The sequence below is a fragment of the Sander lucioperca genome, chromosome 5, assembly GCF_008315115.2.
Source record: "Sander lucioperca isolate FBNREF2018 chromosome 5, SLUC_FBN_1.2, whole genome shotgun sequence".
NCBI classification, from domain to species: Eukaryota; Metazoa; Chordata; class Actinopteri; order Perciformes; family Percidae; genus Sander; species Sander lucioperca.
The window spans coordinates 24,479,763-24,503,595 of NC_050177.1; the positions used below are offsets into that span (position 1 = coordinate 24,479,763).

Here is a 23,833-nt window from a genome sequence, read left to right on the forward strand (position 1 = left end):
GCGATATCGCGATATGTTAAAACGCGATTTCCTAATTGCAAAGGCTGCGATTTGGTCACATGACTCGCGAGAGCAAATCAGTCTGCACTCTGCAGAGAAAGCATCAACCAGCATGCTAACGCTACACTGTACCTTGAGCTGATTTGTAGCTGTGTCCGCTTCTGCTTCTTCCAGGCATTTTGGAAGAAATGGTTGAACTGCTGCTTCTTCAGCATTCTCTGCATCTTTTTTTTCCGGGCATTTTGGAAGAAAAGAGGCCAAACATGGGTTTAAATACAACACAGCTGGTGAGAGTGAGCATTATATCTTAGCCGGATTATCCAATAAGCATAATGAGCGCTGGCGCCATGCCTATTTGGGGGTTGTTGCTAGAAAGGATACAGCTACAGCCTGAAGTTAAGCAAAACCTAATATAGTAATCTGATTCTATTTGTTCCTCGGGAGGGTTTTAATCCACACCCCCATGTTTTTCTTTAATGTAACTGTTGTCTAGCCGCCACACGCGAGCAGTTTATGGAGAAAAACTCTTTCCGTTTTCGTGGGACTTTGTGTTAATGATCTGGAAGTCGTAATGTAGAACTTGACACTACAAAGAATTATTCAGACACCACTGCAGTCATGCTTCTGCTGGCTGCTGGACTGTTCAAACGTGTCGGGAACGCCTTAGGCCACGAGTTCTCAAACAGATCACTCAAAGGTCCACTGATCTGACTTTCAATCAGTAATTTGGTGGTCCCCTTTCAGACCGAGCTTATCGCATACAACAAAAAACTTCTGATTCATAACTTAATAACTGTATATAAGTAATAACTAGTAGAAACATACTGTCTTTTGGAGCTAAAAGCTAACAGTCGCCGCGTTCTGCTGATGTCTTTGGTGTCTTCGTAGCCCTTACAGAAGGTTTTGTATCCAGCCTACATCATACATATTCTTACTGAATATACTGGTTAAAGGTAAAATATGTAACATTTCTGCATTAAAACCAGGGACCTCGTTAGGCCTGTTTTAGAGGGGCTGGAGCTACCCCAAAATGTTCCTAAGCAAATAATGAAAATATTATTTTTACAGTGCACTCTGTATCACTCAGTACTTTGAATTAATCTCCCTTCACCGTTCATGTGTTGGTGTCGTCCAGGTGAAATACCAGATCACATCTTTGCCTTTTAGACAAATTAGATGTAAACTGTATGTTATTTAACATTAAAAAAGGGTCTAAAATCTTCCTGAATGACTGGCCCTTGATGTTTTTAAAAAGTACACATACCATGCTGGAGTTAAAAAGTGCTTAAAACAAGTCAAAGTGCCTCACTCAATAAATAAACATAACTATTCATAAATAATATTAAATTCACACAAGCTGAGAAATAAATCATAGAATAAAACCACACTGTCAGACGTGCATAAAACCCATGGGATCTGTATTATCATATTCAGATCTAGAGGCAAGTAATTCAATGTATAATAATAATAATAATAATAATAATAATAATAATAATAATAATAATAATAATAATAATAATGACCGAAGACAAGACAATAAAATAAAAAAATAAATAAGGCAGAACCAAAATTATAAAGGACAACCAAGGCATTTTTAGAATATTTATTAAAAAAACATAACATGTGACTCAATAGGTGGGACCCCCTCTGCAGGTGGAAATTAGCCCCCAAAAGTGTTTGTCCACCTTATGAACAATTTCCTCTGTAGGAATACATTTAGGTTTATTCTGTGGAGGAAAATACATGTGTAATAATCACTTTCATAGTTGAAATTAACGTCTTACATTATGTGTTTTTGTTATATAAACACTATAATCATTAGCGTACTTACGCTGAACAACTTGGAAGAAAATCAAAAAGAGGAAGATGTGGTTTGGGTTAAAATGGGCACAAGGGGACAGCTGATGTGGATCAAAGACTTAAACACCTCCTTAAAAAACCAAGTTATGTTATATAAAACGCTGTTTAAAGGAAAGCTAGAGATTAGAAGCAGGTTAAAAGAACCACTGGACAGGACGGTCAGTGGGAGTATACAACTTTAAATAAAAGGTCACCTGTTACGGTTTAGGGATATTTCTGTTACCAGTTTGTTCATTTCTGTTGTCTTTATTGTTTATTTGTGCATGTTCCCTGTGTTTGTATATTCTGTATATTTCTGTTTAGTTATCTCCTGGTTTATTGTGTATTCTCTGGTTAATTCCGGTGTTCTGTGTTGTCAAGTTTCTGTGTTTAGTTGATTTCAGGTTTTTGTCGGTGGTTCCTGTTTCCTGTTTTATTTTGATAGTCTATTTTCTGTCCCGTCATGTCTAGTTTTACTTTTTGTGTTCCCGCCTTTGTTGATTGTCCTGCCCCGCCCTGATGTGTTTCACCTGTCGTGTTACCTGTCCCTCATTTGTTCATTACCTCATGTATTTAACCTCTGTGTTCCCTTTGTCTCTTGTCAGATCGTTTTGTATCCCCTTGTGTCAGTTTGTGTTTGTCCGCGTCAGTCAGTTTTCCGTGTCTCCTTTTTCTCCCTGCTTGTTCTTCTCCCTGGTATTGGTTTTTGCAGCTCACAGGACTCCCTAGATTTGTTTTTGTTATTTGGAGGAAATAAATCTTTGAGTTTCAACGCTGCTCCTGCCTGCCTGTCTCTCTCTGCGTTTGGGTCCTTTTTCCCCTGCTGACTACAACATCACCTCCCCCCCTGCTCTCTCCTAGAAAGATTACAAATAATAAAATAAATATAAATATAAAAGCTCAAATATGTAGGAGTAATTTTCTCTTTCAGAAAGTTATTGAGAGTGCTGGCATCTCCACAACACCCCACAATAGTTAGTTTTGAATCTCAGGTAAGACGATTTACGATACATACTTTGTGTTTATTATTGATGTAGGTCTGGCGCAGCTGTTTGCGGCGTGTGAGGGGAACACCCAGACGACCAAGTACCACGGAGGTCCTTTCATCTATCGTCCCCTCACACGCCGCAAAATTCGCCATTATGTCCCTTACTGGGACATGTTCGATTTTATTCTGTGGAGGAAAATGCATGTTTAATAATCAGTTACATAGTTGAAATTAACTTCTTACGTTAGGTATTTTTGTTATACACACTAATCATTATCATACTTACATAAAAGGTACAATAGGTAACATTTCTTTATTAAAACCAGGGACGTCGTTAGGCCTATTTTAGGGGGCTGACGCTACCCCAAAATGTTCCTAAGCCCCCCCCCCCTCCCCCCCAAATAATGAGATGTGTATTATCATATTGAAATCTACTGGCAAGTAATTCAATGTGTAATAATAATAATAATAGAAGACAAGACAACAATAAAATAAATAAGGCAGAACCAAAATTATAAAGGACAACCAAGGCATTTTTAGAGTATTTATTAAAACATGAATAACATGTGACTCAATAGGTGGGACCCCCTCTGCAGGTGGAAATTAGCCCCCAAAAGTGTTTGTCCACCTTATGGACAATTTCCTCTGTAGGAATACATTTAGGTTTATTCTGTGGAGGAAAATACATGTCTGCTAAGACACAACATCTGAAGAGGTTTTTTTCATTTGGATCTGAGCATCACATTCATAGAGCTGATGTGTTTTCTGAGGTGACATTGTAGTTTTTAAACATTTCCAAAATGTGTGTTGACTAAACCTGGTTGGTACTGACTTCCTCACTTAGTCACTAAGACTAAAAAAAAGTAGTAATCTGAAAACATTTGTAACATTTGTTTAACAGCATAGACAACCCGTAATATAAAAATGTTTTATTTGAAATTGGTTAAAAATATAAATATATAACACTAAAACAATTACATGACACGTCAGTCGATTCGAAAAGCTGTTGGGAGTTGTTCACAATTCTTGCTAAAACACAACAGACAAATACAATGACAAACATCAGCCAATGTATTACAGAAATTGACCTACTACTTTTAGGTTAGAAGGGTTGGTAGGTCACCGGATGTTCCTCTCCCAGAGAGCTTGCAGGGTTGGTTGTAAAACTCGCTCCCCTTCCACCACCTGCTCCCTCAACACCCCACTGTCCTCCAACAACTGACACACAGACAACAGGCAATTAGAAAACACAAGTCACATACTATGATGACAGCACCTGACCGCCTGTGCCCATTTCTCTTCAAGATCCAGCTTTGTGGTTAGCTCCTTGTGCAAACCCCTGTTCTCAAGCCTGCATTACGCAAACAGACAAGTTATAATTTAGTATACACACAAACAACTTCTATTTTGTTTAAAAAAAAGTCACAACAGATTGGTTGGAATTTAAACATAGCTGCATTCACACAGACTAGACTTGTTTGTTTACCCACTGAGATTATTTGATATACTAAATTAATCTCAAATTAAAAAAATTAAATATACTTGTAGATGTGCGCGAATTAACTCAACAGACAACAAGCTAGGTTGAAATCAAGAAGCCATTCTTTTACTTCCACCTGTTAACTGTACAGCCTGCTGGTACACACTTCAGGTCTGCTATTTCCACACCCATCACCAGGAACGCCCACAAACCCGTTGCTACGCAACCATGACAACACACTCTACATCCCCCTTCTTAGGCTCGTCTTAGAGTCTTCTGCGTGTGAGAAAGAAGAACGTGGTAAGCATACTGAACTAAAAAAACTTCTCTTCAAATATATTGCCTACTTAACAGTACTAATACATTGTGAGAGCCTGAGTAACATACACATAACATGTAACAGGGGAGTGAACTTTTAACTCAGTCAAAGTATTTAGAATTGGGCTTTGATACACGTCCGCATCGGGTGGTGCTCAACCCCAGCTGTGCTGCTCCCATCTTCACCACAGAGCTGCAGAGAGTCTGTGATGTTACAGGTGTGGCAGTTTCTCCAGTGCTGGTGACCGGCTGAGGTAGTACTGTATCCTGTTGCACCACGAAGTGTCCTCCATCAGGATGGCGAGAATGCTGGGGTCCCATTTGATGGTCACTGATGGTCTCTGGAGTACTCAGGAGATGACGGCGGTTTCGCACATATGTTGTCTCCCCAGCTTTGACGCAATAGCTGTTGGGCTGTGGGGCTCTTTTTATCACTGTGGACAACTTATCATAACCCCGCGCTGTTTGCATCCTCACCGTCTGGCCAGGTGTCAGAGTCTGCAGCGCTTTTTCCCGCTGTCTGAGTTTCATCAGGGTGGAGTGCACACCACGCTGCACAGTGGGGAGCAACATGGACTTAATCATGGGGATCAGAGACCTCGTGCGACGTGAGAGAAGGCGTTGGGCCTGTGACGGAAGACCCTCATGTGGGGTATTACGAAGGCTTAGCAGAGCTGCATAGAAGTCAGTTCCATCACGAGCACATTTTTCCAGGAGATGCTTGGCGGAGCGTACAGCACGCTCTGCCAAGCCATTGGATTTTGGATAGTTTGGGCTGCTGGTGATGTGCGAAAAATCCCATGAGCGTGCAAAATCTGCAAATTCTCTGCTGGTGAATGTTCTGGCGTTGTCAGTCATAAGTTGCTGCGGTATTCCATATGTCGCAAAATGGCATTTTAATTTCACAATGACTGCAGCACTGTTGCAGCTGTGAAGCTGGTCGATTTCAAACCAGCCAGAGTATGAGTCCACTAGTACTAAGTACTCCTTGTCCCGCCACTCAAAGATGTCAGCAGCAGTGATGGACCACGGTGTGTCAGGGACCTCATAGAGGATAAGAGGTTCCTTTTGTTGATGTGGTTTTAGGGCGTTGCACGGTGCACATCTGGACACCTCCCTTTCTATGTCAGCGTACATTGAGGGCCAGTACAGTGACTCCTTGGCCCTGCGCTTTGTGGCTTCAACGCCTGGGTGGCCCTGGTGAAGTTGTTTCAGGTAGAACTGTTGGAGAGAGTGAGGAACGATGAATCTCTGGCCCCGCAGCAACAATCCATTGTCAGTCGTAAGCTCTTCCTTCATGGCATAGTAGGGTTTCAAAGCCTGTGGGAGGCCTTTGGAAGAGGGTGGCCAGCCCTGTGAGATGATGTCAGCCAGGTCCCTGCATCTGGGGTCATTGAGCGTCTCCCGTTTGAGCTCCTCTATCCGTCTGGAGGATAGCACTTCCAAAGCCATGACCTCATAGTCCCCAGTCTCGTCAGCAGGATGTGTGGAGGGGAGGTGTGATCTTGAGAGTGCATCTGCAACATAGAGCTCCTTGCCTCTCTTGTACACTACAGTGAGATTGTACCGTTGGAGTTTCAGCATCATTCTCTGCAGCCGGGCAGAGGCTGTGTGCAGTGGTTTCTTGAGTATAGTGATAAGAGGCTGGTGGTCAGTTTCCACTGTCACTGGTCGCCCATAAATGAAGTCATGAAATTTCTGACATGCAAAAACTAGAGCCAAAAGTTCTTTTTCGATTTGTGCATAGCGTGATTCAGTATCACTAAGGGCTCTGGAGGCAAAAGCCACTGGCTTGTTGTGCTGCAGGCAGACCGCACCTAACCCATGTTGAGAGGCATCCGCTGACAACACAACCGGCTGGCGAACATCAAAGTACTGCAGCACCGGTGGGCTCGTCAGTGCGTCTTTAAGTCTTGAGAGGGCGGCCTCATGGTGCTCGTGCCAGCACCATTCTGTGTCCTGATGAAGGAGTCCACGCAGAGGTGCTGTGAGTTCACTGTAATTTTGGATGAACTTTGATAAGTAGTTGGTCATTCCAAGGAACCGCTGCAGCCCAAGTTTGTCTTGTGGTGGAGGCATCAGGCGAACAGCCTTAGTTTTTTCAGGGTCAGGTTTGACACCCTGATTTGTCAGCAAATGTCCTACATAAGGGACCTCAAAGACCCTGAAGCGGCATTTGTCAGGGTTAAGTTTCAGACCGATGGCATTCATCCTATCCATGACCTGGTGGAGGCGTGTATCATGCTCCTCCACAGACTTTCCCCAAACCAGAACATCATCTACAATGATCTCACATGGGAGTCCTGCAAAAAGTTGCTCCATGCAGCGTTGGAACACTTCACTCCCTGTGGATATACCATAGGGCATGCGGAGGAAACGGTAACGCCCAGCTGGAGTAATGAACGTAGTGAGTTTTGACGACTCTTCGTCGAGAGGGATCTGCCAGAATCCACATTTTGCATCCAATACGCTGAACACTCTCGCTTCTGGCATATCCGCAATGACCTGCTCCACTGTCTTCATCGGATGGTGAGGTCTGAGTAAAGCTTTGTTGAGGTGAACTGGGTCTATGCACAACCTGACGTGTCCATCTTTCTTGCTCGCTGCCACCATGTTTGAGACCCACTCAGTGGCTTCCACTACAGGTGTGATGACTCCTAATTTGGTCATCCTATCGAGCTCTGCTATGACTCTCTCCTTCATAGCAAGTGGCACCCGCCTGGGGGCGCATATGGCGGGGTGCACAGATTCATCAATTCGCATGTGGTAGACCACTGGTAGCTTGCCAATGGTGTTACAGTCAAACAAGTCTTTGTATTTGGTAAGTTCTGGAGCCCCTTGCTGGATGGTGTGGACATCAGGACCAATGCTGACTAGGCCAAGTTTGATACTGTCAGAAAAGCCCAGTAATGATTTCACATTCAGGCTGACTACTTGAAATTCCAGGTTACCGCAGTTCAGGTCCAAAAGGGCGGAGCCCATGGTTTTAAGTACCTGACCTCCATAGGCAATCAAGTTGACTGTGAATGAGGGGTCAATGGCTGCATTGGGGTCCACCCGTTTCAATGTGGCTTTTGACATGACATTGTATTTTGATCCAGTGTCTATTTTCACTTTTAATTCTTCCTGCGTGGCTTTGGAAACGAATGTGGTAAAAAGCTCATCTTTCTGCGATGGAGCCTCTACACTCTCACAGTAGAATACATCCTGTGAGTCTGATGATCTCTGTAATTCCAACTCGTTTACCCTGTGTGTATAGCCCCTCTGTGCACCTGAAGGCTTGCCATCTGCAAACTGTTTTGATCTACAGCACTTTGAAAAGTGATTCATTTTCCCGCACCCATTGCAGCGTTTGTTGAAAGCAGGGCATTTTTTTCTGTCATAGACATGCTTGCCACCGCAATTTGAGCAGAGCACTTCTGATATAGCACACACCTCTTCCTCCTTCCTCAGCTTCATGTTGCCCCGCTCTGAACGCTCATGCAGCATACACAGTTCAACAGCAGAGTGCAGCGTGAGGTCTTTTTGTTTAAGGAGTTGCGTTCGTAATGTGTCACTACGGATGCCACACACCAACCGATCTCTGATAAGCTCGTCAGTGAGAGTGCCAAAGTTGCATTTCTTAGCTAGCAGCCTCAAGGTGGACACATATGACTGTATATTGTCCCCTTCTTTCTGGTTGGTAGTGTTAAATGCGTGCCTGTCCGTTATTACGTTTTTTAATGGTAAACATATGGCCTCGAATTTTGTTATCAGTACCTCCGGATCTTCTTTGTCCTCCTCCTCTTCAAATGTGAGTGAGTCGTATTTATCCACTGCGTCAGGGCTGGCTAGGTTGAGAAAAGTGTACGCCTGGACCTTCTTCGTGCTGGACGAGAGGCCCGCCATGCAGTAAACTTGCCATTCTTTTTTAAACTTAATCCAGTTTTCCACTACGTTTTCATCAAAGATTAAGGGATCAATGCGTCAGAGTCCATGTAGATGTGCGCGAATTAACTCAACAGACAACAAGCTAGGTTGAAATCAAGAAGCCATTCTTTTACTTACACCTGTTAACTGTGCAGCCTGCTGGTACACACTTCAGGTCTGCTATTTCCACACCCATCACCAGGAACGCCCACAAACCCGTTGCTACGCAACCATGACAACACACTCTACAATACTATAAAGCCATCATTTCCTATTTTGCTACCTTCATTCACACAAAATTGACACAATTTATCAAAATTCTGCTCAACAGATATGCAGTAAAGTATAATGCATTTGACAAAAAAAGATAAGATAGGATCATAACTTCCAGAGATTGATCAAGTTCTCTATTTAGAACTTCACAGTGGAGCTTCTCTTCCCAGAGAGCCTGCACCCAGCGAGCAAGAAGTAGTCTAGAAGACGTCTAAAAGACGTCATTCTTAGACGTCCAGAAGACCTCTTCACAGGAGCCAGAATGAAAGTTTTTTTGACTTCTTTTCTGGATGTTGTTTAGACGTAAATTAAAGACGTGCTAAAGACGTCATTCTTAGACATCCAAAAGACGTCTTTTCTGGACGTTGTTTAGACGTAAATTAAAGACGTGCTAAAGACGTAGTTGTTAGACATCCAGAAGACGTCCTCACAGGAGCCAGAATGAAAGTTTTTTTGACGTCTTTTCTGGACGTTGTTTAGACGTAAATTAAAGACCTTCTACGGACGTAGTTGTTAGACATCCAGAAGACGTCCTCACAGGAGCCAGAATGAAAGTTTTTTTGACGTCTTTTCTGGACGTTGTATAGACGTAAATTAAAGACGTTCTACGGACGTAGTTGTTAGACATCCAGAAGACGTCCTCACAGGAGCCAGAATGACATTTTTTGACGTCTTTTCTGGACGTTGTTTAGACGTAAATTAAAGACGTTCTACGGACGTAGTTGTTAAACATCCAGAAGACGTTCTCACAGGAGCCAGAATGAAAGTTTCATTGACGTCTTTTTAGGACATTATTTAGATGTCAAAAACGTGCTAAATATGTCATTTTTAGACTGCCAGAATAAAAGTTGTATTAGATGCGTTTTCTGTAGAAATGTCAAAGATGACTGTTAAGATTCTGTTAAGAAAGGCTTCTATTAACATGGAAATCCCATCTGGACATATTTGCAAGGATCAAAATTTAAAAAAAAAAAAAATGTTTACTTCAAACAATGGCGTTGAGTGAGTTAGTTCTCACTGAGAAAAACCCAGTTACTCATTGTTAATGGTTGTCGTGTCATGAAACTGCAGACAGACCATAGACCTAAATTATTTGAAAGAATATGGATTATATTGATTATTAAATTGAATAATTTTTTAGTTTATATACTAGTCTTGCATTTTTGTATCTTATCAATATAATTGTAATAAACTGCTTACCATTTTTCTGTAAACAAACTGATCACTTCAAGAAATCAACTATTTAAATTTCAAAATATATTTTTATTAGTAATATTTAGAAAAACTTAAAACCAGAACAGCAGTTTAAATTAAACCAACAACACACTAATACTTAAAACAAGAACAGCAAGTATAAATTAACACAATAACATAATAAAACTTAAAAGTCAGAACAGTAAAGTAAAATAAAAGTGCTATAAAATTTTGTAATATTAGCACAGTATATTTATTTATTTATAACCACCACCCCCTACTCTCCCAGGGGCATGTTTTAGGTGGTCCGATGCCGCCGACTTTATTTGGGCCTCTGTGGCAGCTGCGTCCCATTTCATGACAGCAGCTACAATCAAAGCAAAAAATCCTATGTAAAATAAATCAATTCAAACGCCACTGTTGTGGTTTAGCTTGCAGCATAGATACAGATTATGCTTAGATGAAAATTTGAGTAACAAATCAATTAAATGAAATAGATCACAAATTAAGTAAAATTACATCAAGCCTGATATTAAGCATTCCACACACATTTTTTTTTAAATTACCATAATATAAAATCTTACCTTTTATTGCTGAAAACAATTTCTTGTCTTCGAGCCCAATTTTATCTTTTTTTCCCTTCCCTTTCAAATTAAACAGTGTCATTAGGTTGTTGGTGAAGAGCCTAATCCAATCCAAGACAAAAATAATATGCAATTATTCCACCACATGCAGAATTGTCTTCAAATTAAAAAACAAAAAAAAACAGTGATTTTGCATTGGCATTATGCACAGCCACACTATTTTTACCTTCATCAAATCGCCTGAAAAGACACTATACAATATAACCATACAGATCTCTACATACATTACACCTCTTAGCTGAGAAGGACATAGGGCTTCATAAATTAGCCAGCGTTAGCCTTAGGCTGGCTACACAAATTGGCTGCGTCGCATGAGCCTGGCGTTTCTGTTGTGTGGCGGCTGCGTTGCATTTTCTCTGTCTTTGCACACCAGAAACGTGTCTGACGCTGCGCTGCTAGCCTTGTCTGTACACACACATGTTTCCAATTGATTTACTACAGTAGTACACTTCATGTTAAACATAAAAATATACTGATTTGATTTGAAGACAACTTTGGAAGTATTGACTTTTATTCAAGTAAAAAAGTATTGAATTTTTTTATTACATTTATATCTGCATTTATGTCAAAACCTAGAGACTTTCAAACAACATGTTATCGCGTGAAAAATGAGCGTCGGTTCTATTTCTAGTATGCATGCGTTTTCGGCGCGGCATTCTGGGATTGGAGCCAGGCAAAGCCACGGTGCCACTGCAAATTAGCCTTGGGAAGAAATTTCTTTTGGTGTAACAGACATGTTCAAAAGTTGTTTTAGTCGTACAACAGAAAACTCAGATTGGACAGACAGTCTAGATAGCTGTATGGATTTACCCTGCAGAGATCTGAGGAGCAATTTACATAAATCGACAGAGTTTAAAGTTGTATTAATTTAATTATTAATTTTAAAGAAAGATAACAGAAATTTGGCCAAGAAGAGTGAAATCTGGTGGAATTTCCTCTCATGCCCTCTTTTGTCCGTGAGCCCATGTCTGTCTCTCCTTCTCCCTCTCTTAATCCTCCTGTTATTGTTGTTGGAAACCAGAAATAGGGCTTTTTTTATTCAACGTAGGGAATAAAACAGGGAAGTAAACCGCTGCATTTTATTTTAATGACCATCCGTTTAAATAAAAGTGCATATGTCATCTCTAAGGTGGCTTTGACTTACAAATGTAGCCATTTTCATAAAATATATAATATACAGTTTATCTTTTAGCACTATTTAGCTAAAAAACACCAAGATATAAAAACTATCCATATTGCCAAACCCTAGTGCACAGTCCTACTCTTTACTTAAACCAACAACTAAACCAAACTACCAAATGAAAACAGATTGCGGATCTGTTAAGTTAATAAGTAAATAAATACCTGTCCATCACTTTGTGCGTGCAGTCCTTTACATCTTTCCCACCCACTCTTGCCAGCTGACAAACCTATAATTAAAAAAACACATTCAAATATATTAATGGTAAAAAATTGAGAACATTTGGGTCCAGTTGTTTGCTGCCCTAAAAACATAACATGTAAACCATACAAAAATCATATGTATAATCATGAAATAATTGAAATATTTTAACTCAAATATAACATTTTTTTCCAAAACATTTTATCAGCAGGTAAATACAAAAAGCTGAAAGAATTTGCTGGATCGATATTGAAATGTATCAATATATAAGATCTCTGCTTTATTACTCTCTTGCATATATTTTCTGGCATAAAATGCGACTGCAGGGTGTGTCTCCTTACAACAAAATTAGCACGCATAATCTTTTGGAACCATATCACCCTGACTGACTTGCAGCTTGGCAAAACAAAAACTCCTGCTGTTCGGATGTTGCCATTTCTGATATATTAACATTTCAACATTTTAATTAAAAGAAATACACTACAGTTTGATCAGAAATACAAATTTTATTATGATAAGCAAAACTTAAGTTACCTAAGACATCACCTACCACTGCAGATGTGTAGTGTACTGAAGTGAAAAGTGGAAATAAGTAGGGATGCACGATATTGGATTTTGGCCGATATTCGATATGCCGATATTTTCAAACTGATTTTGTCCGATGCCGATATCGATATTTTTCCCCTGATATATTTACACTTTAATTTTACTGAAGAGAAAGTCGCTCTCCTGTAGCTACCTTTACCATATTACACTCATGTGTTGTAGATAAGGCAAAACACAAGACAAACAAAACACATTTAATTCTACCATGTAGATTTTACAAATCTCCACTGAAAAAAATGGTACATTATTTCACTTAGAGAATAAATGATATGCCAGTGCCACATTTACATTTTTAAGTTCAGACTTCAGTACTTATGAGTAAAATAAATAAAAATTTCAAATAAAAAAATGACATCTTTTACTTGAACGTCTACCAATCCTCCACCACACACCATAATCATATCGGCTGATATATATCGGCAGAAATAATCATATCGATGTTGTGCCGATACCGATGTTGTGCCGATAATATCGTGCATCCCTAGAAATAACACCTGTTTTCCGGTTAGAACGTTCTGTGTTCCGCATAGCCCCCTATTGGCATTAGTCAAGTCAAGTTAGTGCTGGGCGGTTTGACCAAAAATTTATATCACGTTTTTTTTTTTTTTATAATGACGGTTTTCCAGTTTATGACATTTTTTTATTTTATTTTCATGCATAGTCAAGTGTTCAATGCATTTTCTACTTGTTGAGAGAGGAATTACTGCAGTAAATTGACTTAGCATGGTCTATTTTACTGTCATTAGTGAATATTGTAGAATATTTCCACACTAGTAATAAAGGGTTTGCATGGCCCTGGAAAAATATGCTGTTGCTTACAAATAAGAGCCAGTCATGCTTCTAATGTAGTGAGGAATCAGAATGCAAAGACAATTGTAGTCAAAATTCAGAACTTTAACTTTTCAAATTTCACTTCTTTTTTTTTTTTATAAAAACCAGTACAAAAAATAGAACAACTTGCAATACAGGTACATTACACAGTATTCAAGTAAATATAAAAAGGAAATATAAAACAAGTGACTTAGTGAAGTTACAATTTGCATTAATATTACATACACTATCACACACACACTCTCTCTCTCTCTTTCAATAAGTGTTTATGTTGAGAGGAATGGATTCCAAATGGCTGTTCTCTATCATTTTACATTCAAAGCTCTGGTTTTTGTGTTTAGCGTGAAAGCTCACGTGATTGCCACCAACTCGGGATAACTATCACGAATACGTTTGTTAAGGATAATCAATAGAATTGTAAGCTCATTAGAGGTTGAAAAATTCTTACCAAGGTTTCAAATATGTTTTTATCCAGAAGAGAAGCCTCCTCCCTCTCGAACTCTTCCAAGGTGTTAATCTTTATGATCTCAATGCTCCTCTGGAGTTGTTTGACCTCATCAGTGAGAGTCACCAGCTTTGTCAGCACTATTTTTTGGAATTCTGGCAATAATGAGAAATTAAGAAAAAAAAAAATTACTCACTATAATCATGGTTCTCTGGTAACAGCAAGGCATTTCAGTAAAAGTGTGCTCTCTAGAAATCCCAGAAAAATGAATAACTATTCAATTTGTTACATAACACTATTTAACAGGTAAACTTTAACCCTGTATTTGACAAATCAGTTGTATTAAATAACAATTTTATTAAGAGATGGTTGTCATAAATGCCAAAGCATTAAGATGAAAACCTGAAGTCTGATTCACCAGTTACAAAGAGTATGTAATGTTAATACATAAGTAATTAGTCTGGGTGTTACATGAAAATATTCTTGTACTTACTCGCTTCTGACAGGGGGAATGTGGTTGGCACATCCCTATTATAACTGGACATTTCATGTGAAAGACCTAAGCAGGAAAGAAAAAAAGTGTGTGAAGCGATCAATATATTTAGAACACTTGTACAATGTGCCTCATTGAGTGATACAACCAATGACATTCACCATCTATGCAGACTGATCTCATGAAATAGCGTATGTATGACACGCCAATTCGTATTTCCATTTGTGGCGTGCTATTAACACGCATAATCGCTTTTTTGCGTGTTTATCAACGCCGTTTGTTGTCCATTGACTTAACGTTAAATGACTATAAATATATATGACCTACCCCAACCCCGTCCCTAAACCTAACCGTCACTGGGGTTAAGAACATTTATTAATCTTTTCATACCATCTTAGGGAAAAAAAAATATCACTCCACAGATATAGATATTCATTTTGTTCCGTTTCACGCTGAACTTTAATGGCTTTGACATACACGCGGACTCACTGTGACATTTAACGGCGTAGACTGACACGCGGAATAACATCTTACCACGCGGATAGCTCAAAATGCGTATAGATAACACGCCACATGGCATGAAAGTGGCGTGTATGTTTATGCAAAGTCATGATGTCATGTTGATCTATGGATCAACAGCCTGGGACCTGTGTACACCTGAGAAACCCAAACTACCAACATTAGTTATCCAGTATGAATAGTATTATTCATGCTAATTTGATATTCAATAAGACAAGCCAAATGTAACTGGCAATACTCACGACTGCTTGAATTGTCCCGGCCCACAGACCTGGATGAACCTGTGCAACCCAAATGTAGCCATTATCAATAGTGCTAATTACCTATGCTAATTTAATATTCAATAAAACACTACTGTGCCTGGCTATACTTACAACTAATTGAACTGTCCCGGCCCACAGACCTGGACCTGGACCTGGACGAATCTGTGGAACCCAAAACTGAAACATCAGTTTGTCATGACCAATTAGTAACCTGCATGCTGATTTGAAAATTTAAAAATGAAAAGTTTAACTCACCACTAGTTGACCTGTCGCGGTCCAAAGACCTGGGTGTGCCTAAGCAATGCAGAGCAGAAACATCAGTCATTCATTATCATTAGTCCTAGTGACCTGCCTGCAATATTCAGCAATGAAAGGCTATACTCACGACTAGTTGTCCTGTCACGGCCCGCAGACCTGGCTGTACCTAAGCAATGCAGAACAGAAACATCAGTCAGTCATGATCAACAGTCCAAGTGACCAGCCTGCAATATTCAACAATGAAAGGCTATACTCACGACTAGTTGACCTGTCACGGCCCGCAGACCTGGGTGAACCTAAGCAATGCAGAACAGAAACATCAGTCAGTCATGATCAACATTGTTAGTTACCTGCATACTAATTTGATAATCTAAAAATGAAAAGTTAAACTCACGACTAGTTGACCTGTCACGGCCTGCAGACCTGGCTGTACCTAAGCAATGCAGAGCAGAAACAAACATTAGTGATTCTTTATCAACAGTCCAAATGACCAGCCTGCAATATTCAGCAATGAAACGTTATACTCACGACCAGTTGACCTGTCACGGCCCGCAGACCTGGGTGAACCTAAACAAACCAAATCGAAAATGTCAGTCAGTCATGATAGGAAGAAGTAGATGATAGAAGTAGTAGGGCAGCACAATTAATCACATTTTAATTAAAATGGCAAAATTTGTTAAAGGCAAAATATGTGTCATACATTCTAAAATAAAGGTATTGTGGTTCTGCAGAGACATCCTTGCCTACAAATAGTATCCTACAGTCTAAAAAAAAATCTTTGTTTGGTACAGATCCTCTCAAAAAAAGAAATATTTTTAATATTTAATTTTATATATATATATATATTTTACAATGAGCATAATGATACAAAAATGATCATTCCCTCAAATATCATAAATCATATCACAGTTGCAATATCAGTAAAATTAATTGCAATTAGATATTTTCCTAATATCGTGTGATCACAGTAGTGATTACTTGCATGTTGATTTGGTATTCTAAAAATAAAAATTAAACTTTGGAACGAATTGTTAAATTAAAATATAATTTGAATAGTAAAAAAAAAAATATTATTTGATTACTAAAATCACAAAATGCTCGATATTTGATGAACAATTGGCTTTATGCACAGACACTACTTCCTGAACTTCAGCCTGCTCCTTTGTTTCCTGTTTGCCATTATTGGACAAACTGATGAATCCAGGTGTGCTTGGCCTATGTAGTCACAGCAACACTAATCAGACACACCTGGATTAATCAGTTTGTCCTATAATGTCAGACAGGAAACAAAAGAGCTGGCTGAAGCTCAGGAAGTAGTTCAACTGTGCATAAAACCAATTCAAGTAAATTCAAGTTAGCGAGAGTGCGAAACATAAGGCAATGTGAGGTTTTTAGTTTACTGAGCTAATGTTATGTATCATGTAATGTTAGTGACAGGCTGCGGCTGGGATTCGGAAGGATGGGTAATAGATTTAACATTAAGTTTAAAATTGTCATCCACCAAGCCAAAATGCTTATGTTATCATTATCATTAGACAGCCAATTATGTTTGTTTCAAATTATTCTAATGTTTCATTACAGTGTTGATAATGCATAATAGTGAAGTACAGGCTTCATTTGAGCATTAAATATTTGAATATTAAAAGAAAAATGAAATTTGAATAGTATTAAATTGGAAGATTGACAGCTCTACTCACCACTATTTGATCTGTCGACGCCCACTGACAACAAAGACAGATAGTTTAATACAAATACTTAACTTAAAATTTGAATCTGGTTAAAATGCGCATGGTCATCTTAGTAACAACTCACCATTCTTTAACTTGATTGGTGGGGTGGGAAATACTGGAATTATTGGACTGGAATCTTAGTAAATAAGGGGTATAGCAAAATTAACAGACAGTTTACTTGATTTTGTACTGAGCACAGGCAACTTTTCAATACACATTAAATGAATGCCAAAATAAACATTTCTGTACCTCCTTTCCGCTTTTCTTTATCATCCTCCTCAGCAGTCGCCTCAGACAGGTCAGATCCTTTTAATATTAAAACACGTTGCAATTGTAACATGAGTTTGTGTGTTTTCTCTATTCAAATGAATAGAAATAAATAGAATAGAATAGAAACAAATGATGGGGACATACCTTCAACAAAATCGTCAAACTGTTTTGTTTTTTTCATCCTTCTTTTGACTACAACCTCTTCGTCTTCATCTTCTTCACATAGTTCAGCATGGCTGGTTTGATCGTAGTCTTCACACTCATGGAAACTTTCTGCAAAGACAGCAAGCATGTCATCAAAGCTTATATCAATGTATAGTCCACATAACTTCTCCAATTTGTTTTACCATTGTATCAAAATATAAGAGGTTACCTGAGGTAATTTTTACTTTCAACAATGGGAAAGTTTCCCAGTCCTCCTTAGGAGCCACATGGTTGTCAAAACAATATTTTGCCCTCGTCTTTGGCCATCGAAGGGTTTTCTCAGCTACATTAACCCAGGCATCAGGGATGGTCCCCTCCATTTCCTTCCCATTTTCATTCCAAACGGCCCTGACGAAAAGCATAACCTGCAACAAAAATGAATATAATAAATAAATGAACTATTATATATATCAAGTCAAGTCACGTTTATTTATATAGCGCTTTTCACAATAAAGATTGCCACAAAGCAGCTTCACAGTATGAGTATATATATGTATATATATATTTACTCACTGCTCTTGACTAAAGAACTTTTGAAGCTTTAATAAGGATAAGTCTATATTTATTTATATTTTACGCAGTGCAGGTTGTTTGATAATTAAATTTCGGTATATGTCCAAGGCCTACCAGTTAGACAGTAAGGGCACAGGTAAATATGACATCTTTACTGTTGTACTATTGAGACAAATAACAAGTTTGCAGTATTGCTAAGATGTCAATATTTAGTTTAATTATATTTTATTTTAGAAAGCACAGTGCATTTAGTTTTTGCTTGTTTCGAGATTTGAGTTGAGCAATACACATTTCATGCAAATCATGCACCCATTTACATACCCAGTATATACTCAACGTACTTAATGTCTTGCCAATCTTCATCATGAATGTTCAATGCCATGCAGCAGAGGAATCATGACAGAGCCATTGTTGAAAGGAAGGCAGGCTACTTTTCGACCAAGGTCTTTTTCCTTGACTTCTTTTCTTCTAAGTCTACGGCCATTCCCTATGTAAGCAATGTTCAAGAGGTTTGACGGACATGGTTTGTCAAACAGGTCGACAGTGTGTCTCTGTTTTACCACATCGCAAACAACTGTACCATCTCCCCTCCTCTCTTGAACAAAAGCAAAGCTCTCATCTTCCAGAAGGAAACAGCTGTCTCTTCTTTTTGATGAAATGTACATTTGGGGCTTTGCTTTAGGCTGTGCAGTGGAATTCCCCTGGGCATGTTCAATTTCGACCAGGCGTTTGGACACCTGCGCTAATGGATTTTGGCCAGTCCTGACCAATCTTTTGATCTGCTGCAAATAGTTCTCATATGGAAAGCAACATATGTCATTTAAAGAGCACCTGAAACGAGAGACATCTTCATGGATGTGTAACAGGGCATGCACATTGTACACCGTAAATGTTTTTCCATAGAGTGCAGGGCAGCTAGACACAAAGTGCCTCATCAGATCAGCAGAAAAATCCAAATAGGCAGCTCTTTTCCTCTCATCTGAGTCCAGCATGATGGATACTGCCACGGTTAATGTCACAAAATGAGCATACAGCTGTGAGGAGACTGTATTTTTTAGTACTATGGGTCCCGTGTACAGAAGAAACTGACGGAACTCTGTGGCTTTCCACCTGTCCAACTCCTGAAGGCCACGGGGCTGTCGTGCAAACTCACTGGGCATCTGGCCTCGTAGCAGGTTTAGTTTTTGTGAGATTTCATTTTTCTGTCTCAGAGAAAGCCTACACAGTTTTGGGCCTCGAGTCAGATACACCAACAGCCGCCTAACAACTCCCAAGCAAACCGTATGCATATAATCCAAAACAAAGGCACTGACACAGGGAATCACAGCAGCTATTAAAGGGCTAGATCCATTTTGATGGCAGGAATACTCTAACTGACTAAATCCTTCATCTGTGCGCAAGGTTGATGTCAGCTGATTGAAGACAACTCTTCTTTCAACATACTGACCTTTCACTTGGCACCTCTCACAGCTGTCATATGCAGTATGACCTTTAATGCATTTTAAATATGCTCTTGCGGGTGCATCACAGATAAAGGTACGAACATTTACGGCATACTTTTTCTCACGAAACACCAGGCCATTCTGTTGGAGATTTTTGAACTCCTCCAAAAAGTCATGAAGATACGCATCAAGGGGCTCAGGTTTGCTTTCCCCGCAGTACAATGCCACAATAAATGGACTGAAATTGCTAAATGTAACCAGTATTGGCCAGAACTGGACTTTACTACTTTTGAAGATTGGTAGTCCATCAATGTTGACATCCAAACTGACTGTACTGTGTTGTTGTCTAAAAGCATCATTTTGAGACAGTACACGGGAAATGCCCCCCTCCAAGCCATAGTAAATATACTGTCCATTACATTTTGAATGGCTGTCAATGACTTGAGGAGTGTCTAGTAATGTGCGTGCATCTTTAGGGAGTACATGTCCATGATCCCTTAGAATCTGCAACAATTCATTTAGGGACCTATTAGTAATTTGATGTCTTGTACTCCACTCTCGCAAGTCATTGCCGATGTTTCTAACTTGGACCTCTGGTTCAGGGTTCAAAATCTCCACATCTGATTCACATATTCCGATGTCAGTGTCAAAGTCTGAACCATCAGTGGTCACACTGATGCTGTGGTCATCAGTATTGCTTCCACCATCATCATTGGTTGTTTCCTCTCTGTCATTTGTGGTTACTGTGTCATCAATTGTCACCGCAGTGTCTTCGTCAGAGTGGAGAAGTTCATTGATGTCTGCTCTACGTTTCCTCCACATTCTTAAATAAGCCATCTTTAACCCTTAAGTTGAAACTGTCAAAACAAAATTCAGTAAAATTAAATATTTTGAGTGTGCACACACACACACACTAGAGATGTGCGGATGTGCGGAGATTGTCCGTTTTTTATATGCAGATTCCGGATCACGTGTTCAGTTACAAATAAGTTAGATAGTATAATGTATATTTGGATTACGGGCTCTCTTTGGCGTTTTTTTTTTTTCAACAGACAAAAAAAACCAAACTTATTTGGGTTTATTTCGCGCTAGATTGCCTTATATTTAACAAATGAACGAAATCAATGCTCTGCTAGTTAACTGGAGATGTTTTATTTATTTGTATTGGTACATTCGTGCTGCAGGATGTTTCAAAAGTGGCATTAACAACCTTGGCAAAAAGTTGTTTCAAAAAGCAAATTATGCCTATGCATAAAATTCTAGTCTAAGAATAGCATAGCAAACTGTGCTTAAAAAATTGAGGGGTAGAACGGTACACAGAAGTCGCGGTTCGGTTCATACCTCAGTTCGGTACGATTTCGGTGAGTGTGTTAAAACCCACGTATTGTAACTTAAAAGCATTGCAGTCTACTATTCCTGACAAACTTTCATGGTTGCAGTTAGTGTTACTACAGTAAATCCATGGTGAATGTTGCTGGACACTGGATAGTTCATTCATGGCACAATGTTTCTTCCTGGTTTCGACTTCAGCGCTGTTTGATCAGTTAATAACGAAGAAATTTGAATGTTTCTAACTAGATTTCACAACGATGGCATTACTTCTGTGGCAAATTTGATATATATATTGTATATATGGTACTTTGAAGACTAACTGTGTTGATAATATAACATTGAGACAAAAAAGGTAGAGGATGAATACTCACTTCTCTTGTCAGCTACTCAGATGAATGAGGGATCCTGGCCACAGAAAAATAAAAGAAAGAGAGGAAAGGGGAGAATTAATTAACAAGGGTCACATTTCAGTACTAGTATCATATTAAGCCAAACAAATATCAAATTGTTTCTTTGCCAACTTGAGGTGAAAACAAATTCACAGTTACATCAATGGACATTGCCTAAAACGGAAAGTCCATGGCAAGATGTGTTTTTAAAAATTAAATCATTAAAACCTAATAGTCTCTAATGATAAGCTACTAGTGCTTATTTTTAAGAACACTATATCTATTCAATTAAGTGCTAGTACTTATTCATTAGCTACTATTACTGATTCATTAGATACTAGTTATTATTTATTACATAGTTACGTTTTTGATACAGCCAAAAGAAAGAAATGCCCAAGAAATTTCTGATTCTTTTCAAAATTGAAAAATGATTCTTTAAATTATTTTTTTTAAATAAAACTAACATCATAAAAAAAAAAAAAATTACTGTTGAAAGAGCCACATATGGACATATTTTGGATTAGGCTAATGTCATGTTGCCCTAAGGGGCCGTCACACAGCGCGTTTTTGCGTGTATAAATTCATAATTTCAAAAAATGTAGGCTCACGACAATCACGCTCATAATAGAAGCGACGCGGCACGCTCGTTTTCCCAAGCGCCTCTGTAGCATATCAACGACAGACACCATGGGAGAGCATGCGCTTATGGAAAGGAGAAAGCGGTGTGAACTGCGTTGCATGATGGCGAAGAGGTACCAGCAAATAATTAATTGATTTCAATATTAGTTTAATACAAACACTTGATTGTTTGTGTTTGTACTTGTATACTTTATTCATTGTGCATTAAATAATGTTAACAGATTAAATTTATTAATTTTAACAATGTAGAATCTTTTTTTATTTACCCCAAGGAGAATAATTGCTACAGTAGGCTATATAACTATTTTTTATTGTTATTTTATTATATCTAATGTTATTTAACAAATGGAATCTTATTGTAAAGTGTTTTTACTACAGTTTCCATCTTTGTAACCGTGATATATACTTTAATATATGTACATTTAAATTAAGCTTTGGTACCGAAATTGGTACAGAAAATCGTGGATTATTACTGGTATCGGTATCGGTACATAACTGGTATCCGTGACAACACTATAGTAGTTTAATGTACTACTGACACTAAAACTCTGAAAAAAAGATTTTTTCTTAAAGTAATTTTTATTTTGGGTGAACTATCCATTATACATATTGTCATTATCCACAATATGTATTATTGCATTTTTGTATTATTGTTACACTTTATATTATATTATTACTTTATATTATTTATATTATTACATCCCTAGAAATAACCGTTCGGTACGAGGCTTTCGGTTCGGTATGCATTTTCAAATTTTTTTGGTTTAATATGAATACTTGTACCGTTACATCCCTAGTACTTATTTATTAGTTACTAGTACTTATTATTAGATACTAGTACTTATTCATTAGATAGTAGTACTTATTTTGATGGTGACTAGTAACTATTATTTTGTTACTATTGAACACTACAGTGGCTGTTCTGACTAGTCATTATAAAGAATAAGCACTAGCTGACGTTAATGAATAAGTAATGTTACTAGTAATTAATGGAATAGATAGTATCTAAAAAAATATGTAATGTTATTGACCCATTTTCAGTTTTTATAAACATGGGGACTTTTTTTTGGGCGGAGCCCACTGTCCAGAGCCCCAATTATTTTTGTTTGCAAAAGTTCATTTTAACGGATGGACATGTACATGCTCAATAGATAGACATTCTGACAGGATTAAGGTTAACGTTGGTAAATCACTGGTAAATCAAAAGGTTTAGAGAAAAAAAAATGAATTACTTAGGCTAGCTGATCCAACTGAGACTAACAAAAAAAAAATCGGTAACACTTGATAGTCCACTTTAGACAGTCTACTAACTATAAGTAACTTTGCAACTACATGTCAACTAACTGTCATTAGAATATTAGTAAGCTGTCTGCTTAATATCTACTAACACGTTATTTTGTTGGTCCCCCAACAGACATTCTACTGACTATAATTAACTTGCCAACTACAAGTCAACTAATTCTCCTAAATCGATTCCTAACACCTAACTATAACCTAACAGTCTACTGACTGTCTACTACAGCTTACTAATACTCTAATGAGAGTTAGTTAACATGTAGCTGCTAGTTGAAAAGTTACTTAAAGTTAGTAGACTGTCTAAAGTGGACCATCAAAATAAAGTGTAACCAAAAAAACTTTTAGATATTTTGAAAACTACTCCGTATTATAACAATGTTACTTACAAAGTCCTTGATGGGACGTCGACTCAAGGGTTGATTGTAAAACTCACTCCTTCCACCTCCTGCTCCCTCAACCCCCCACTGCTGTCGTTCTCCAACAACTGACACACAGACAACAGGCAATTAGAAAAAACTAATCACATACTATGATGACAGCACCTTACTGTATGAAGGCAGCAGAAAATAGTCGCTGT

The 23,833-nt window shown here is 38.4% G+C and overlaps 1 protein-coding gene, 1 long non-coding RNA gene and 1 pseudogene across 13 annotated transcripts; all 3 read right to left on the reverse strand.

The window, feature by feature from the left end:
- The window catches only part of LOC116048223, a 50,143-nt pseudogene that overhangs the window by 21,409 nt on the left and 4,901 nt on the right, over positions 1-23,833 (reverse strand).
- LOC116048319 lies at positions 10,003-13,937 on the reverse strand. Its single transcript, XR_004104610.2, has 4 exons — positions 13,912-13,937; positions 11,990-12,054; positions 10,586-10,686; positions 10,003-10,368 (listed from the first exon to the last, which is right to left on the reverse strand). It is a non-coding gene; the product is annotated as an uncharacterized LOC116048319 (long non-coding RNA).
- LOC116048318 lies at positions 13,994-23,709 on the reverse strand. 12 transcript variants are annotated; one of them, XM_031297346.1, is made up of 15 exons: positions 23,643-23,709; positions 21,304-21,337; positions 17,815-18,010; positions 17,641-17,714; positions 17,421-17,477; positions 17,139-17,162; positions 15,970-16,008; positions 15,836-15,874; positions 15,699-15,737; positions 15,569-15,607; positions 15,439-15,477; positions 15,330-15,345; positions 15,163-15,191; positions 14,402-14,467; positions 13,994-14,063 (listed from the first exon to the last, which is right to left on the reverse strand). In XM_031297346.1, the coding sequence occupies exons 3-15, from the start codon at positions 18,005-18,007 to the stop codon at positions 14,049-14,051; spliced, it is 669 nt and encodes a 222-aa protein (XP_031153206.1). In that variant the 5' UTR covers positions 18,008-18,010; positions 21,304-21,337; positions 23,643-23,709; the 3' UTR covers positions 13,994-14,048. The 12 variants fall into 12 exon arrangements, 10 of the variants coding, with proteins under 10 accessions (XP_031153206.1, XP_031153201.1, XP_031153205.1 ...); XM_031297341.1 differs by having other exon boundaries at positions 15,163-15,201; positions 15,295-15,345; XM_031297345.1 differs by having other exon boundaries at positions 15,330-15,360.